The sequence below is a fragment of the Podarcis liolepis genome (genome assembly GCF_965112155.1).
Source record: "Podarcis liolepis genome assembly, chromosome: 5".
NCBI lineage: Eukaryota > Metazoa > Chordata > Lepidosauria > Squamata > Lacertidae > Podarcis > Podarcis liolepis.
In genome coordinates, this window is record NC_139556.1 from 36,598,994 (window position 1) to 36,618,623 (window position 19,630).

Sequence of the window (19,630 nt, forward strand, 5' to 3'; positions counted from 1 at the left end):
AGATACATGAGAACTGGGACATTTGCAGTTCATCCTTACCTAGGAGTTATATGGGCTATGAAGAGCTTTGGGAGGGGGATATAATCGCATGAAATTTTGACAGCATCTGTCACTTTCCTTCTGTATGATGTAGACAGGGAATTCTTCTGAATTCTTTTTCCCATATTTAGACTTAGCTGAGCTGAGCTGATGGTTATAAGCAGTGCTTTTTTCTGGGGGGGACACAGGGGTACACATACCCCTAAACATTTTGTGAATCTATGTTGGGCCTCATTGAGGGGCAGTATTTCAATATGAGTAGGAAAATGAGAGTACCACTAAGCATTTTTTTTAAAGAAAAAAAACCACTGGTTATAAGAAAGAAAGAGAGTGTGTAAAATCTGATGGTTTAAGGCAATCAGAATTAGTAAATGGGGCCCAGATAAGAGTCAGTGAACTCAAATATTTCTGTAACACTTAGAGGCTTGATTTTTACTGATCTTACAGCTTAAGAATCATTACAAGACTTTCCCCCTAAGCTGTTGCTACCTTGGAGATTTCTTCTGTCTGTAACAAATACAATGGTATTCTGTGCCTGTTTTTGGTATGAAAGAAAGAGCTGTCCATAGATGCTACTCTTATCTTTAAAATGTCACTTGACATAACAATGGCAAGATCCATCAGAAGGCACAAAATTAGGCCTCAAACCTTGGGGAGTTGTCTAAGGACAGGTGAAAATCTTGAGTCTTCACACCATTTAAAAGCACTTCATCTCCTTCTCTCCCCATTCAAATGCTTTGTACACTGCACAGCAAATGTGTGCAGACTTCCTTGATACATCTCACTATTCTCATAGAAATCATTCAGGTGTTTGAATCAAGTAGGAATCACCAGGTTTGAAATGCTGCTTTAGGGATAAAGTATCTGGAGGCAGTGGCTGTATTTGGACAACATGATAAACTGTGTGGGGTGCAAGAGACACAGGCTTTCCTAGACTCATTCCCATCACAATCAACCAACTAAGGTTTCTCATGATGAGAACAAGTCTAGGCAGGCCTCGGACTCTTGCACGCTCCCTTCTCCTTCCCTGGCACAGCCATAAGCAGGAGTAGAGTTCACTTTATTATTATTATTATTATTATTATTATTATTATTATTATTATTATTAACTACAGACTAGGATTATGCAAGATCCCTGAAATGTGGTTAAACTTAACCATGGTCTGTTCTTACAAATGGTTTCATAATCCATGGATGGAAGCTGGCTCGTTTCAAACAAACCATTCATCAAAGCAGTTTTTAGCCAAGCTTAACCATGATTTGTCATGCTCAAATGACATAAGTAACAGTTAATAATAAAAAGTCATGATTAAGAGTTACAATAGCCCTTGTGTTTTGGTGTGTGTTGATCTCATTTTAGTTTACTGCTGCTTTTAAAAATGTTTTTAATAACTTATTTTAACAATTTTTTTTATAATTCTTCTTGTAAACTGATTCAAGGTTTTGTTAGGATCAAGTGGTATTTAAATTCTCCTCTGCTCTTCCACCATGGCCATGAGGAAGAGATTGGAAGCTTCTCCCAGGTTAATTGATTTAGCATGCCAGCTGAGCTGAGATCTAATCTGTGGTAAATCTTACTATGATTTGTTGAACAAGCCAGCTGAATCACTTACAGTTAGAAGTTGGCTTGTTTCAATAAGCCATCATTAAGATTAACCATAGTTTGTGCAAATTTGGATGTTGCAATCAGTTGCTATTAATCTAAAATAGAAATGAAAGCTTCAAAGCTCCTCCTTGTATTTGAGCCAGAAGACTAGATGGAGCACAGAGGGCCCATATTTTGCTTAGGCTCATTCCTAACACGATAAAGTCACGATTTATCATGACTTCCATATGCAGTCAATGCACATTAGTGTGAAACTCTGTGGGGCAATTTAGTTCCTCTTTCTGCTGACTCATTAGGATGCTGCAATAGGGAAAGATGGTGCTAAATCAGAACGCCATTTGTTGAATCCTGTCATTTGCACTTATTGTCGTGGGGGTGTAGCTGGATGTCACTGGGGCTGATAGGAGTCCAACAGCATCTGAAGGCCAACAGGTTGCTGAGCCCTGTTCTAGATTCCTGTAGCAGCCTTCACAGGAACATCAAACCCATGTTACCTTGAAAAATCCAAACTATGATAGTTAACTTAGCCATTTCTTCATTTAATAACTCCTAAATAAATTTGCAGCTATAGCAGGCTAAATGGACAGGCCTCCAGTGTCAAAAGCTGTTTGTGATTTAAGTACCACATTGTATAGCAAGTAACAGTACAGGAACCATAACACTGGACTGAAAACCTATTCTTCCTATCACACCTATTTTTTTCCCCATTCCCCAAAGGCCTGACATTTCTTGTGATGCTCATAAATCAGTTTGTCTAAAAAAAATTTTTTCCTTTGCCCTTTATATGAAAATAGAGACTTTGGGTAAAAAGGCAGAGAAGCTGTATTCTATGTGCAAATGTTGACTGAAAAACTCAGCAGTTGGTGGGGTGGGGGAAACCACTGAGACAAGTTCTCCAATATTATTTAACCATAAATGCAGTGCTTGAGAGAATATGGCGTTCTCCTCTCATGGCAATCCAGAACCACAAAAAGCATAAACAGAACATGAATTAAAATGAATGTTTCCTGATTTGAAATTTAGAAATGATTGGTAAATAGCTTTCAGAGCCATGCACAAATTTAATCATATGGTATGAAGAAAATGCTTTAATTTCACTCAATTTCATCAGATCAGATTGCACAAAAATATCCTATTCATGAAGTTAACCCCAGTCACATCCAGCTTGATCTCCTTAAAATATGTCAAGGAAAATCCATATGATTGAATTAAATGAACAGTATTCAGAAACCAAGAATCTGATTTCACATTCGTTAGAGTTGTTTGCTTTAGTAGGTAAAGTCTGAGTGCAATGAAGAAAGGGAAGATCTAAAATGATCACTCTGTGAAGGAAAACTATCAAATCCCAAGTCCCCCTGACAAAGTTTTTATCAAATCTGGTTTCCTAAAATTGTCCTTTAAAAGAACAAACCATTCTCCTTAGTCTCAGTTTGAGATATTCCCGTTATTCAATAATAGCTCCATAAAAAATAAATGAAATAAGAAGGAAGGCCACGGCAATGTTGTGAAATTGGAGTGTGGTGATCACACACGGTCCCCGGACGTTTAACGGTCTGTTGATCTCTGTGCCACCACTGTGCTCGCTTCCCCGCTGCCACCAACCAGTTACTCTCTGGTAAAACACTGAGTCCAGTCAGTTGTTAAAAGTAAACCAAAAAACAAATTTATTTTACAAACATTAACAAGTTTATGGTTTCTCAGATAATATTCCTGTCAGTATCTTAACTTTAGTTTCTTTACCAGCCCTATACCTTCCTAATACCTTCTGACTGATTATCTCAACTGTTTGACAGACTCCTCTTAACAAATTCTCTCACTCTCTGTCTCATCTAACTCCAGACTGTCTTCTCAACTACTCTAACTCTTTCTCATAAAAAAACCCTCTGTGCTTAAACCATATACACAGTTAACTCTGCCCCCTGGGTTCCCATTGGTTAGTCATTTTACAATTAGTTAACCCTTTCCCTATGAACCCAGTATGATGTCACACACAAAGGAGGGCCAACGCCACATGGAGTTCACATTTCTTTAAGTCTTTCAGGTAACCCCAAATCCTGTCTTAACACATAATGTCAAAGCAAGGTTGGAACCCCTCCTCCTCCTTCCTCCAACATGAGTGCCATTTCTTCCAGTTCATCAGAAACCACACAGTTTGTCATTGCATCTAAACCAGAAACCATGGTTGTGCTATTCCAAATCAAAGCACATTCAGCAAAGTGCATTGACTAAATCATATACTGTATAGGTAGGGATTGCAGACCCTCCCACCTTTTCCTGGGGGTGGAAAATAGAAAATCTTTTTAAATCCAGGCCTTCTGACTCTTCCATCCAACTCTCCTGCAGAGTGGAGAGCCTCAGCATTAGTACAGAGAGGCTGAATAGGGTAACATTTCTTGCTTGACTTTTGTTTCTGCATGTATGTGAGGGGGGGGGAATAGTTTTTCGTGTCACACAGCAGGCTGTTTCAGGTCCAAAAAGCCATAAAACAACAACTCTAAAACACTCTCAAGCTGGCTTTGCAGCCATTCCATGCTGAATAGCACAGCCAGGTGTAGAAACCACATATGCAACCTTTGTACTATGTTCTCTACAGAAGTCACTTGACCTTTTACGCTAAGTGGGAAATCATTTGTGAAATCCCAATTACTTGGTTCTAAGCTATTTCAGCAGGTGAATGCCACGTGTTAACCCTGCTTTAGAAAGGGAGCACATTACGTGTATAGGGAGAAATTGCTGTCCTTTTTTGTACAAGAATCTTAATCTCCAAAGTAGAAAATTACAAAAGCAACTGGTGCAACACAGGTAAAATGAGAGATGCAACTTACTTTATCATAGCAGATCTTCAAAATGTTTGCTTTTTAAAACTGCTGTAAAGTTTTGGGGGGTTTTGTTCAAGCATAAAGGACAATGGGCAATTGACCTTCCCAGAATCATATCAGAGAGCTCTGCATTGTGTGTGTGTGTGTGTGTGTGTGTGTGTGTGTGCGCGCGCGCTACCATCTGGATGCAAAGTTGCCAAGATTGTAGGGAGAATTCTGGTGTCTTGCAGGATTTTTGTTAGGATGCAAAACCAGGTTGTCCTTGAGCAAGTCTCTTTTCAGCTATCCTCAGTTGTTGAAATGGCAAGACAAGATCCCCAAAGCTTTAGTCTCCTGTAGTTTGGTATGGAAACAGCTACTCCTTCTAAACCGTTCCTGCAGTCCTTTGGTGAGACAGCCCCAGCAGGGATTTAAAATTACAAAACATGCATCAAAGCAAAGTGTGGAAATATAGGATGTTAGACCTTTAAACTATCCCCTTATATGCTGCTTCCAAAGCCCCCCCCCCTTCCCTTAACTTTTGGTAAGTTAAAAAAATGTTTTATTTACAAATTATTCAAAGAGTAGATTCATGTGCTTTTCTGTACAGTAGCAAGAAAAGACAGGCAGCATAACTTGGGTACCAAAATAGTTAGATGTTTCTAAAAATTATTTGCACAGAAACACAAAGATGGCTTGCTTAAGCCATGCGGTCTAAGCTTGGAGCATCCAGCCTAGATCTCTTTATTGGTAGGGCTCACATGGCAGGACAGCTTACTCTATGGCCTTGACCCCTTCGTGCATTAATTAGAGTTAAGCATGTTGGTTTATATGAGGCTGATTTATTCCACATAAAGAGCCCTCTGCTTGTTTCCTGGCCTGTGTAGAATTGAATCAATAGGTGAAGCCAATGCTGTGGCCTTTCACCTCTTGACTGGTTCCAAGGATGGCTTCTATTAGAAATGAGTTGCCAACTAGGGATTCAGATGTATTGTAAAGAAGAATGCACACTGTGTATCTGAGCATATGTATCCTTCCACACAAGTGCACAGGCTGAAGTCAGTGTAGAAAATGTCATTCCATGCTGCATCAAAATCTTATCTGCTCCTTTCAGATGTATTGCCAGTAGGTTATCGAGTTGGCATTTTCGCCTAAGGACAAAAGCAGGCTCTAAGCACCTAAGAAGGAGGATCAGCTTTCTGAAGAAATAAAATAGGGTATTTAGCAAAAGCCAACATATAGATTTAAGTTCATAAGTATAAAAAAACAGTCATTTGGATCAAGGACTGTTTCTAAAATGTATAATTAAGCAAGAAGAGTATAATATGATTAACTCCTGTGTATCATTAATAATAAAAAATGAAACCTACTATAATGAAAGACATCAAAGATTATAATCCTGCATGATAGTGTTAAAAGTCAAAACCAAATAGATGTGGCATTAAGCACATCATTATAAAAACATAGCAAGTTTGTTGTTTTTTAAGCATGCATCCCACCTCCAGGAACATTTTCAATACATTTTATCCCCACTCAAATATAGTTGTAGCTTTATCAAGATGACTTTTGTTAAGGTTACATGTGGAGAAGGAAGGTTTAAATGTCTCATCTCTTTGCATATGATGGTCCTGATGAAATCCATATACTCTGCTCTTGCTTTCTAAATAAGTAAGTAAATCCTGATATGGTTTATAATAATGCATTGAATGTCACATCTATTTTGGTCCTCAGTGGTTAAGTTTGTACTTCAGCTGTAAATCATTTGCTCCACTAGATTAATAAGCTGCCTAGATGTTGCTTGAATGAAGAGAAAAGGTAGGGGACTTAATGAAATCCAAAAGCCCTGTAATGGGACTCCTTTCAATTTTAGCCCAATGGTGTCCCCTATTAGTCTTCTGAAAGCAAGTTTAAAGGTTTGTTGTCACAACAGATAAGGGAACCAAACACTTCCTTCTTCCGCTCCTCCTGTAATTCAAGCACTCCAAATACTAGGCTTTCTGGTACAGTGCTCTCTGTGTGTCTTATCAAAGCTCTGCCTGAGCTCTACTGAATCATCAATGGTTATAAAGTATTTATATCTGAGGTTTAATGGTTTGGAAACATCATTTCATGATTTAGTGTATTTTATATTGTTGTTTTATTTGGCCATTCATTATAAACTGCCCTGGGGTCCTAAGGACTGGAAAACAGTTTAGAAATGAAGGTTTCTGTAGAAATAATGGGCATGCTTCACTTGTTAAAAGCAATGGAAAACATGTGCAAGCCAAGAGACCAGATTTCATGGCTAGTGCTTCATAGTATTCGTGACTTTGGACCTATGTCTCAAATCAATACCCCAGCGTATAGTGTGGGTGACGACATATGAGCAATCTTGCTGATGCTAAGTAAGTCTGAGTCTGGTCAGTGCCTGGATAGTTGATGACATGGGAACCACATGTATGATACCAGAGGTGCCAAGTTGCGTGCAAGATTGAGGGGGCCTGTCGTTCATGTGACATCATCAGGAGGAGGCTGGGTGCGGAATCTGGCATGGCTTCAATGGCCAGTGGGTCCTCTCTCATGCTCAGGAGGAGCCGGCCATGCTCTGCTCTACCCTTGGCCTCCTCTGACACTTCAACACTGAGGGGGTCTGGCCCCCTGCCAACAGATATGGAGGGGGCAAAGACAGCTCAGCCCCATAGAGTTGGCACTCCTATATGGCATATAAATGTAGGAAAATAAAAGGGAATAAATCTTATTCAGCCTAATGCCATAGTCATGAAACAAATAGTTCCCACCCTTCCATTCCTATCCAGTAAGAAAACTTAATTCTGATCAATGTAATATATGTGGTTCTGTTGTGGTTGCTCTTTTTCTCCCTTTGTTTGATCATAGCTTTACGTAATGCATCTCACTTGTCAATATTTTGAACAGCTGTAGCCATAATTTGTGAATATGGTGCATAGCAATTGTCTGACATATGAGGAAACTCATTACTGCCTTTTTAAAACCTGCATTGCACTTACGTAACTCAAAACCTGTCATCACTGTTTGTGTTTCAGGCACAATATTGGTAGACAATATGTTGATCAAAGGTACAGCAAGAGGACCTGATCCCACCATTGAACTGACATTAAAGGACAACGTAGACTACTGGGTTATCTTAGATCCTATCAACCAGAGGCTTTATCTAAACAGTACTGGACGAATTCTCGACCGAGATGTAAGTTGGTGTCTCTTCTTCCCCCTCGCTCCAGTTTCTGTTTTGTATTAAAAACTGCTGATTTCAGTGGAAAAATAAGTATTTTCACAACTAATAAAGGTGGGAAATGTGAAGTGTTTGTTTACTCAGTCAAAATAAAAAAATTCCTTCCAGTAGCACCTTAAAGACCAACTAAGTTAGTTCTTGGTATGAGCTTTCGTGTGCATGCACACTTCTTCAGATACACATTCTTCAGTGCTACTGGAAGGAATTTTTTTTATTTTGACTATGGCAGACCAACACGGCTACCTATCTACTACTGTTTACTCAGTGTAAGTCTCATTCAGCCCAGCTCTGTATGCTTCAGATTGCAGCCAAAGGATGTTTGTCAAAAAGCAAAGATGACTTAAGAAATAAAAATGCTGTTAGTATATTTTATAGATTTTGGATGTTCTATCCAAAATAGTGGCAGGGTTTTTTTAAAGGACATTTTGTATCTGTATGTTGATCGATATTCATACTGATGCAAGGCTGTGTGTATTTTTTTGTTCAAGCATACAAACCAGAGCAGTTTGAATAACAACCCTTGGCCCTCCATGTTGCTGAACCACAGCTCCTGTCATCCCTGTTGATTGGCTATGCTGGCAGGGGCTGATGGGAGTTGGAGTCCACAAACATCTGGAGAGCCACAGGCAGGCCATCCCTGATCTAAAGGCTGCACTAGGTAAACCAGAAGTGATGGGATTTCAAACAATAAATATGATATATGGTTAACACTCTATAATCCAGACCTACTGTGAGCCCCAAACGCAGCACAACCCATTAGACATATATTGAAGACCACTAGGAGTTTGATATGCCTCCTAGTCTTGCTCTCTACTGCAGACATAGAAAAGGGAACAGTCAATTACTTGACAAAATGGGTGGTAGCTATGTTTCACTTGCCCAAAATAAAATAAAATGATCTTGGTAGAATCAGCACAGCTGCATTGGACTCCTAGAGCAGGCAGTCAAACCCAATTTGTTTGTATGATGTATAACCCATGATGTGCAATGTTTGCTGCTTGTTTCTGGGAGGTTTCTGCAGAAATCTTTAATGCAGCACCTTTTGCTATTTGAACATAGGATTACATTAAAACTTGTTCCACTTCAGTAATAACCTGGAAAAGACCCAGTTTCTTCCTTACAGATAGAACCAGTGTTAACTGCAGTAGATATTTGTCTTGGTGTTCTAGGAATGGGTTTACAGGATAGAGATAGATGATGATAGATAGATATGGATAATGTGTGCATATCAGCTTACCTATATGCACATTGATGCAGCCTAGAAATAAATAAAACTAGGCACTTATCCACAGCAGTGCTCTACGTGTTCAATAAATTTATCTTATTTTGTGGGTATGTGTGTTTTAAGGTTCCTTTAGCAGTAAAGGGATAAAAAAGAATCTGCTGACAGTTCAGCCTAGTCGATTTCAGCACTCTACCATCTTGTTAGGGGAAATGGCTATAAATTAGAAGCTGGAGTGGGCATGCATTTTTCCCTACCAGCAGGCTGTCCTGCCCTCACCAATTATGATGTAAAATGAAGCCTCACACGTTTTCATGCTTCCTCCCTCTCCCCATCTATGCGATTCACAAAAGAGACAATCTTCCTGAATTATATAATGCTATTGTGAGATGAATATTTGTGAACTCCTTGTTTCTTTAGGCAAAAGAACTTATTTAGATTCAGAATGTAACTTTTTTAGTCTGCTGTGTGCTAGTAAGTGGGCAGATATATTCAGCTGATTTAGCCAGCTGACAACGTAGTCCATACAATTTGCTTTTCTGCAGAAGCAGCTATGATTTGAATGTGCACACCGTAGGCAGAGTGCCTACTGAGTAAGCCAAGAGGTTTTCTTCCCTCTGGCCAAGCCTGCAGCCTCTTTCTGCTGCCAATCACTTTCTTCATTTCTTTACACTTTCTTCAGATTTTGGGGCTCCAGGGCATACACCATATTCTTGGGTGCATCTGATCTGGTGAAGCCCTGAAGCAACTAAGTTTTGAAGTTAACAGCCAAACACCTGGTCCTTTCTTTTATTAACTTACTTTCAAAAGGTGGTTTTTAAAAGACAGGTTTATAAGGATTCCAGTGTTCATTTTCAATTCAGAAGCGAATTTGTGCATTTTTGTTTGATTTCAACAGATTGAGCTCCTTATTCAGAGAGCGCAAACATCTTCACTGTGTTTAAAGAAGCATTTGGGCAGGATTAAATGAAGTGGAATTAAGTGATCATACAAGAAGGAAATCTTCAGTCAATATGTAATGTTTTGCTTTAAAGAGTGTAATATAATAGAACGGGCCCTCTTACAAATTTGGTAACTGGTTAAATAATAGGAAGGTGAAAACAGGTGTAAATTGGTGGTTTTCACAAAACAGGAAAATAAGAAGCGGGGTCCCCCAATGATGTTATTGGGACCTGCACTATTTAATTTTCATAAATGTTCTGGAGTCAAGGAAGAGCAGTAAGAGAGCCAATTTATGGATTACACCAAATTGTTTTGGGTGGTGCCTAATCTGCAAAGGAGTTCTGAAAGGAGCGTCAGATTGGGATAATGGGCAAAAGCGGCTAATGAGATTCTGTATAAGCAATGACAGTAATCCACCAGCCCCTAAATGCCAACTTCACTTCTCCACTTGTGGAATCTGAATTGACTGTGACTAAAGCCTTAGGAATGCTTGGCTCACATGTTTCACAACGATGTGTTCAATGGGGAGTGGAACTGTTTTCTTCACCCCACCACTGACATCTCATCAGCTTTCTTCAACAACTCTGGGATGCATGAAGCTGCTTGTGAAGGAATTGCAGTGCATGGGACTCTGCCCCCATTGAAGAGTTCTGTGTGACCAGGTGTCCTGATCGCATGAAACCCTTACATGTGAGCAGGGGTTCCTTTACAGACGCTTACTTGCAACATGTGTTTACTTAAGGAAGCTGGTGTGTTGTTGGGGCAGGGCTGAAAAGACTAAAAACAGGAGCAGAGAAAGCTGCCTTATACCTATTTGAACCATTGCTCCATCTAACTCACTATAATCTACACCAGAGTTTTCCAAACTTGGGTCTCTAGCTGCTTTTGGACTACCATTCCCATCATTCCTGACCATACATCCTGCTAGCTTAGGGATGATGGGAGTTGTAGTACAACAATAGCTGGAGACCAAAGTTTGAGAAACCCTGATCTACACCATGGTAAGCCAATGTGATGCCCTCAAGTTGTTATGGAACTGTAACTCTCAGGACCCCCAGTCATTGTGGCCAGCAGGTAAAGTCCAATAACACGTGGACAACCCCAGGTTCTCTTTCCCCAACTTAGGCTTCAATTCTGATACCAGTTACTTGGAGTTGAGTCCCGCTGAACTCAATAGGATTTAACTTCTGAGTAGATTTGATTAGGGTTGCACTTTTATTTTATATGAAACAGAAATAACACTCCACATATCCAGGTGCTTTGTAGAAGTAACTATGCATTTATTTTTCTCCCTTCTTTACAGCCACCAATGTCCATTCAGTCTATTGTGGTTCAAGTCCAGTGCATTAACCGAAAAGTAGGAACTGTCATCTATCATGAAGTTCGGATTGTAGTGAGGGACAGAAATGATAATTCTCCCCAGTTTCAGCAGCAGCAGTACTATGTAGCAGTCAATGAGGTCAGTTTTAGTATTGGTACTGTTATCATTTTTTCCCTAACTACTCATGTACTTTTTGATATCATCTCATCAATGTACTAAAGCACTTAATGTTAATTTTCTTTTGGGTTTTCCAGTTGATTTTGAGCCTTTTGTGTGTTTATATTAAGAACTTGCCTTGAACTGAATCACTTGAGAGAAAATCATATTTGTATTAATTAAACAAACCCAACCCATTCAGGGGTGCATATGGGTAAGCAAAGGAGACACAAACTATTTTAGCATACTGCCGTAAGAAGTTAACACACACACACACACACACACACACACACTTATATTCTGAACATTATTCTTCCATAATAGAAATGGTATAATACTATGCAAAAGAACGACTAAGCACAACCTTAATTTTCAATTTTAAAGAGTTATCTCTTGACAGTATTCCTCACCCCCTGGTTGTTCTTTATTCCGCACTTCAGTGGCAATTTTAGCACAACGATCTACTTTCTGGCAATTCCAGTCTTTGCATTTTCTAGTCATTTAGTTTTATTCTGTATCAACCAGTTCCAAGTTAGGACCTTATTGCTGGATTAGTTTGCAGACAAGAAACAAAGGCAGACAATGATCTTTGGGTCTAATTTTAGTCATAGCCGTTTAAGTTAATAAGCTTTTATTGACTTAAAATTAGCTTTTGGCTCTGCATGTTTCCCGATTGTCTTTGGAGTAAACTAGAGCAGTACCATCTTGATAGAAAACCATTGGTTTTGATCTGTGTCCTGTATGCTGAACTTGTAATAATTATGGTCATCTTTCTGTGGAGATTGTGTCTTCTCATACAGTTAAGATAAGATAAGATAAGATAAGATAAGATAAGATAAGATAAGATAAATTTATTGTCATTGTCCGTATATACACAGTATACACAACAACGAAAATCAAACACCCACCCAAAGACCGGGTTCACATGTACATTTGCACGTATCTCCGACACCCTCATCCTATTTAGACATAATCTATAAAACATAACATAATCCAGAATATAGCATGACCTATTAAAGGCATAACATAACCTAAAACCTATCTCATTCCTTCTACTCCCTGCTTACTAAACCTTGCAACTGGCCCTGAGATCATTGTTTAGTGCAATCAGAGCTCTTGGATAGAAACTATTCAGAAGGCGTGTGGTTCGTGTTTTCATTGTCCTGTATCTTCTGCCTGAAGGCAATAGTTCAAAGAAGTTGTGAGCAGGGTGGGTGGGATCTCTCAGAATATTATGTGACTTCTTCAAGATGCGAGACGTGAAGATCTCATCCAGGGTTGGTAGTCGGAGCCCAATAACATTCTGGGCAATTTTAATTGTTCTCTGTAAAGCTTTTTTATCCATTTCAGAGCTGCTCCCATACCACGATAATATACTATAGGTTAAGACACTCTCAATGGTACTATGATAATAGGACAGAAGTAGGTGCTGGGATAGATTCAGTCCCCTGAGCATTCTCAGGAAATACAACCTCCCCTGCACCTTCCTCACAACCATATTAATATTTGCAGTCCATGAGAGGTCCTCCGAGATATAAATGCCCAGGTATTTAAAACTACCAACCCTCTCCACTTCCTCGCCATTTATGTGCAATGGTAAAAGTACACTTTTCTTTCTCCTAAAGTCAATTATGAGTTCTTTGGTTTTTTTGGTGTTAAGCATAAGATTATTTTCTTTACACCATTGAATTAACCCCTGTACTTCTTTCCTATAAGCAGTCTCATCGTTCTCACTGATGAGCCCCACCACTGTTGTATCATCTGCAAATTTGATAATTGTGTTGGACTCATACAGTGGGGTGCAATCAAATGTGTACAGGGAATAGAGAAAGGGACTTAGCACGCATCCCTGAGGGGCTCCTGTGCTTAATACTAGAGTAGAAGAATAGTAAGGTCCCATTCTCACTGTCTGCGGCCTATCAGTCAGGAAATTCCTTACCCACAGACAGATCTTCTGATGTATACCCAAGTTGGTCATTTTAAGAAATAACCTGTCTGGCAGAATTGTATTGAAGGCAGAACTGTAGTCCACAAACAACAGCCTTGCGTAGGTTCCCTGTCGTTCTAGATGACTCAATACAGTATGGACGGCGATGGAAATAGCATCATCAGTAGATCTGTTTCTTCTGTATGCAAACTGGAACGGGTCTAGAGTGGATGGAAGACTAGCCTTAATATAATCTAGCACCAATCTCTCAAAACATTTCATAACGACAGATGTTAAGGCTATTGGTCTATAATCATTGAGAGATACCACCACTGACTGCTTGGGGACTGGCACTATAATCGATGTCTTCAGGCAGGTAGGGACAAAACCCTGCAACAGGGATAGGTTAAAAATGTCCGTAAATACGCCGGCTAATTCTGCAGCGCAGTCCCTAATAGCCCGTCCCATGATTCCATCCGGTCCAGCTGCCTTCCTGATGTTAATGCTCCAAAAAGCACGTTGTACGTCACAGGTCTGTAATAACAGTGGTTGTCTATCGGTAGTAGTTTCTGATGATGTGCTGGTGGCCAATGCTGTAGTGACGGTAGTTCCAGTTCCCTCCTCAAAGCGGCTAAAAAATTGATTCAGTTGATCAGCCAGGTGCGCACTGCTGCTAGCCAATTCGTTTTTAATATTTTGCCCCGTAATTTGTCTCAAGCCTTGTCATACTCGACGAGGGTCGGAGCTCTCAAAAAGTTTTTCGATCCTCCGGCAGTACATAGCTTTGGCGTTCCTAATGCCCTTTTTCAATTTGGCTCTAGCTTTTCTATACTGCTGCGCGTCGCCAGAGTGAAAAGCAGCATTTCTTGCCTTTAACAGAAGATACACATCCCTGTTTAGCCAGGGCTTGTTGTTAGGGAACACCCGTATTTGTTTGGTGGTAGTGACAACATCAATGCAGCTTTTAACGTAAAACAGTACTGTTGAAGCATATGTGTCCACATTATTCTCCTCAAAAAGCGACCACTCGGTGCTCCGAAAGCAGTCTTGGAGTTGCTCAGATGCACCTACTGGCCACACTCGTATCTCTCTAGTTGATGGTCTAATTCTGCGTACGAGAGGTCTATATGATGGTATCATAAGTAAGGATATGTGGTCTGACTGCCCCAAATTGGGCAAGGGCTTAGTCTTGTATCCATGCATGATGTTACTATATACTCGGTCCAAAGTATTTCCCCCCCTAGTGGGACAATCAACATACTGATGGAACTTAGGGAGCACAGTCCTTAGATCGGCTCGGTTGAAATCACCAGCAACCACAAGTGCTCCATCCGGGTGGGCCCGCTGCTGTCTGCTAATAGCAGTTAGCAGGTGGCCCATAGCTGTAGTAGTGTTTGCATCAGGAGGTATATACACCGCTGTTATTATAACAACATTAAACTCACGTGGCAAGTAAAAAGGGCGGCACTTCACCACTAGGTACTCCAAGTCAGGAGAGCAATGCGTGTCCATTTGTTTAATGTCCGAGCTCCAGTTGTTGTTTATATAAACGCAAATTCCTCCTCCTCTGCTCTTCCCGGATTTGGCGGTTCTATCCGCTCTAATTACTGAGCGTCCTTCTAGCTGCAGAAGTCCCTGTGGAAAGGAGGGTTCCAGCCACGTCTCTAGAAGGACCATAACACAACAGTCCCGGATACTTTTCTGCCGAGAGGTAATAAGTTCCAACTCCTCTACCTTGTTGGGTAAGGATCTCACATTTGATACAAGGAGACTTGGCAATGCAGGCTTGTGGGGATTTTTACCTAGCCTCACTCGTAGTCCAGCCCTGCAACCCCTCTTCTGCTTGCGCCCTCTCCGTTTCCTTTTCTTTCTGGCAAGGAGAGCAAGGGGAGTATCCCAAGAATGCGCAAGATATGGAGGCTCTCTGATAAGCTCAGCTGGAATGTTATAGGTCGAGACTTCCTGGTTGCAACCTTCCCCTCTGCCGATACTTAAGAGCTCTTGACGGCTATAAATTACTTGTGCCTGAGTATTCACAGTCCATAGCAGCAATAAGTTCACAGATAAAAATAAAACACAAATCACAGAATACCGGTCTTCGGAGTGCCGAGCCGCTGCAAGTGCTTGCGCCGCCATCTTGTATTTCCAAGGGCCACCTTGTGGTGTCCTTGCCTTCATTATTTTGAATTTGTAACTGGTAAATTTCTCCTCATTTTTGGAAATAATATCTTCTCATCCTCCTAAGATATCTATTGCATGCAGATGATGCAGTTTTAATTTTGAAGACATAGTTGGGTAATAAATGTTTCCTTTCGGGGTTTAATTATTTTTTAATTGAAATTCTTAACCATTAACCATCCAAAATCCAGAATTATAATATTTTCTAATAATATATTTATTTGGGTCCCGCATAGTCATATGTTCAATCAAGTTGGTTTGCAGAAATACCTTGAGCATTTGGTGTCTTGAATCTGCCAACTTGAGAACTCAGAGAAAAACTGAAGGGGCCAAGGTGAAGCAGAATGTGAATACAGTTACTCAATTTTTCTGAACAAAGGGTGGAAAATTTGTTGCACCCTTGTGGACTCTGCTTCATTGGAGGTTTTTAAGCAGAGATTGGATGGCCACCTGTCGTGGATGCTTTAGTTGAGATCCCATATTGTAATTTCCCCATTTTATTTTTGCCACTTGAAAACAACAAATCCAACTGTGACCCATCAAAATAAGCATTTCCAGATATTTAACCTGTTCAGTTTCTTTAACTGTTGAATGTGTGTACACTGGGCTTATGGGTAAAGTTCATTCTGTTTAAAAGACTTTGGGACCAATCTAATAAAGGCTCCAAAGAGCAATGCCCCACCCTGCTCCAATTTATACCACCCCATAGGTAGAATCAATCTGGAATTCAAAGGGACTTTGTCTTGGATCTCAATCAGCTTGCAATAAATCCAACTCTAAAATTATTTTCTATCACTAGCTAGAATTGGAACCCACCAGTCCAAAATAATTTTATATCAATGTCAGGTGACATGAAATCCTCACCTGATGCTTTCTTGCTGCTCTTCTCCAGATCTTCCTGCAATACCATTTAGCCATGTCAGATAGGTCAACAATGATGGCAATTCTCGAAAATATGATCCAGTACAACAGAATAGTTCAATACTTTAGACCACTTTTATGCCAAATGTATTGATTTCCTCCTTTAATAAGTTTCCAAAAATGAGCTGAATCTTCCCCTCCAGCTGCTCTATTAATTTCCTTCTGCACCTGTCTGATACATATCACTCCCTTTCTATATAGATTTCTTTTCATTCCTACGTCGCTGAGCCTAAATCCAAAAAAATTCAGAACATTTTTTAGCACTGCTTGATTTTAAGAACTGTTATTTCAAAGCATTTAATGTTCATTATTCTGTACATAGGTTTATTGCCTTTTAAGTGGCACAAATTATTGTAAACACCATTATTGTTGTTCCAAATTTCTTCTTAATGTAAGAGTTTATTGGCTGTTTTTGCGTCTTGAAGCTTTATAATTATTTGCTATTGTTTTGAGTTGAAATATTTTTGAGCTGTTTAGAGCACTGGGGTGGGTAGGTTTAAAATTCAAACAACTGCACAAACATTTCCCCCTATAATTGATTTTGTTAAGTGCATATAAGTTCGATATAATTATAGAATACATTTGTTGTGGTTTATTTACAGCAATTGTAATCCACAGTCCTCTGACTTTTGCATTTAACAATGTTTTAAATCAATATCAGGCATGATAAGTTCTCGTGGGTGGGTGGGTGTGGGTGGGTGTAGTGACTTTTAGTGTGAGAAAGGTTGCATCCACAAGATGAATGTACTTGCTTTAATTTTTAATTTTTATAAAGGACCTCTTTACACTGGGCTGTGTGGGTATGGACTGAGTGGAAGCATCCATCCCTCTACTCAGTTCTGTCAGCTTAGCCAATCTCGTGCAGGCTGCCACCAATGGAGTGAAACAAGACAGAGCTTCACCTCCATCAACACAGAACTTCCCTTTTCACCCTCTTAGTGGCAGACAGAAGGCCATTCAGTGGTATCCCCCATTGCAGAGCCCAGTGGAAATTCCCCCAAACAGGGTGTTCTGCAGACAGAGTGGGGCTGAGCTGACCCAGGCTCTGCTAGATCACAAGCTGCTCTCAGAGCTGGCACTACTATTTGTATGGACTGTGGAGGCTTTTCAGGGTAACAGCTGGATTTTTGCACTGTTAAGTGATGTGATAGAACCCAGTTCTTTCACATATACAATCCTCATGCCTTTGTATTCCTCCTTCAATTGGCCAAATGGTGATTAGCTTCCTCTGTTGACTTCTCCTCTGCAGGCGTCTGTGGCTTGTGGCTGGTTCAGTATAAATCTTTCATAAGTTCTGTTACTTGATCAGGCGCGGCTATTAAGAGTGTCTTTGAGTTGCTGTTGAAAAGTCACACGAAATGGCAAGCAGCCTTGTGATAAATCAGTAGCATAATTAATTGTGTGGTTTAATTAGCTGAAATTAAGGATTGTAAAAACTAGCTTATGGTCTGCAGCAGTAAAAACTTTCAAACTGTCTCCTTCTGCTTGCTTGCTTGCTTCCTTGCACACCCACCCATCCCTCTTTTGGTATAGCCGTCTGTTGAAAGAAAAGATCTCTCAATAACATGCTCCATAGATCTGAGGAACACTTTATAGCCTTGGAGGAAATTAGGACAAGAAAATAAATTGGTGATTTCAGTAAATGACCCCTTTCCTTGCTTATCAAGGTGCAGTTCTTACAAACTTTGAAGGTTCCAAATGTTACTGAATTTCACAACTAACCCAAATTCTCGGAGGACCCCTGACTTGTACAGGGGTAGCTGCTGAGCTTAGGAATTCAGAGCTCTAGTGTTTTGGATAGGTTTAATTATAAGGCAGAGATGTGAAACTTGTGGTCTTCCATGTGTTGTTGGACTCCATCTTTCACCATTCCTAACCACTGACCATTACATGAGTTGAATTCAATTTACACAACAATGCTGTCCTGCCACCTCTTCTCCACTGCAGCCCCCTGTGCCTTCAGTAAGCCTCTTGTGTGCACCGGGGACCTGCAGGAAAGGACTGGGGCATGGCATGCCGAGAGGCTGCAGTGAGGTGAGGGGAGTGATCAGACGCAGCCAGTTTCTGCAAATCAGAGCTACACTAGCGCAATCTGTCTCTGCCTCATTTTTACTTATTTCTTCGTCCCTCAGGCTTTCTGTGAGTGCAGAAGGTTACAGTGGGGAGGAAAGAGCCAGACAACTGATTTTGCTTCTAGCCTCACCCACTATTAGCATGTAGCCTCTGGAAGGTTACCCAGAAGAGGATGCAGTCCTTGGGCTGAAGAAAGTTCCCCACTCCTCAGCAATGATGCAATTGGCATAAACAGCCCGACAATATAGCCTTTCTCTGTCTGATCATTGACATTCCCAATGATCAGTGTTGGAGAATATAATTTTAACTAAAAGCCTGTGACAACCACGGTACCTGAAATTTAATCAGGCTACATACGTACCGAATATGAGCAAAGGTGTCTCTTCTTTTCTCATACCTCCAACCCATGGTTGCATCTTTATATATTAACTGGCATATTGCCATATGCCTATTATATTACAGTATATGTTGTGTATTTCACATTGTTTTAACCTACACAGATCAATTGTATTTCCAATGTTATTATTAAACTCTTTCCTGTTCCTGTTTTGCTGAATTCCTTCCTCTATTGCTTAGAAGATCTATTAGAAGATCTTTATTTAAGACAACGAAACCTTCTGTTTTCCAGACTCTATTTTTTCCTCACATGGTGTGAGATTCCTTACTTCTGCTCCTCTTACAAGAGTTTGAGTATTTGCAAATACTGAAAAAAGGCAAGTGAAGACTAGAATTTTTATTTATTTGCTTTCTTTTTTTAGTATATGAAATTATAACCCCTTGAGAGATGAAGTTTTAAAATCCCATATAGAATATTCTCTCCCCTTTTTTGCACTTTGAAATTCTGTGCTATTGCGCAGTGGAGCTGAGAGGGATATTTTAGGTGCTAAAGTTTGTGTGTGCTTTAGGATTTGAAGGCACATGAGAAGGCACCATCATGCTGAAACTAAGTAGCTCTGGCCAGTGCCTGGATAAGTGACAGCCTAGTAGCAACAAGTATGCTGCCTTGGGTTCCATGATGAAAGAAAGGTGGGATATAAAAGTATAAAAACCCTAGGACTACCACATCTGCTCTTCCTGCTCGCCAACCCTGTCATCCACCCATCTTCCCCAACACCTGACCAACTGCTCCTCCCTTTACACCTCACTTACTCCCTTGCCTATTCCATCACAGCTCAGCTCAACCACTCCCCTAGTGGCTCA

The 19,630-nt window shown here is 40.3% G+C and overlaps 1 protein-coding gene across 26 annotated transcripts in view; it reads left to right on the forward strand.

The window, feature by feature from the left end:
* The window catches only part of PCDH15 (protocadherin related 15), a 623,360-nt gene that overhangs the window by 379,800 nt on the left and 223,930 nt on the right, over nt 1-19,630 (forward strand). For all 26 annotated transcript variants that reach the window (XM_083503000.1, XM_083503013.1, XM_083503006.1 and 23 more), the window contains 2 exons: nt 7,485-7,645; nt 11,158-11,313. In XM_083503000.1, coding sequence (XP_083359126.1) covers nt 7,485-7,645; nt 11,158-11,313 — 317 coding nt within the window. The remainder of the gene's footprint in view (nt 1-7,484; nt 7,646-11,157; nt 11,314-19,630) is intronic.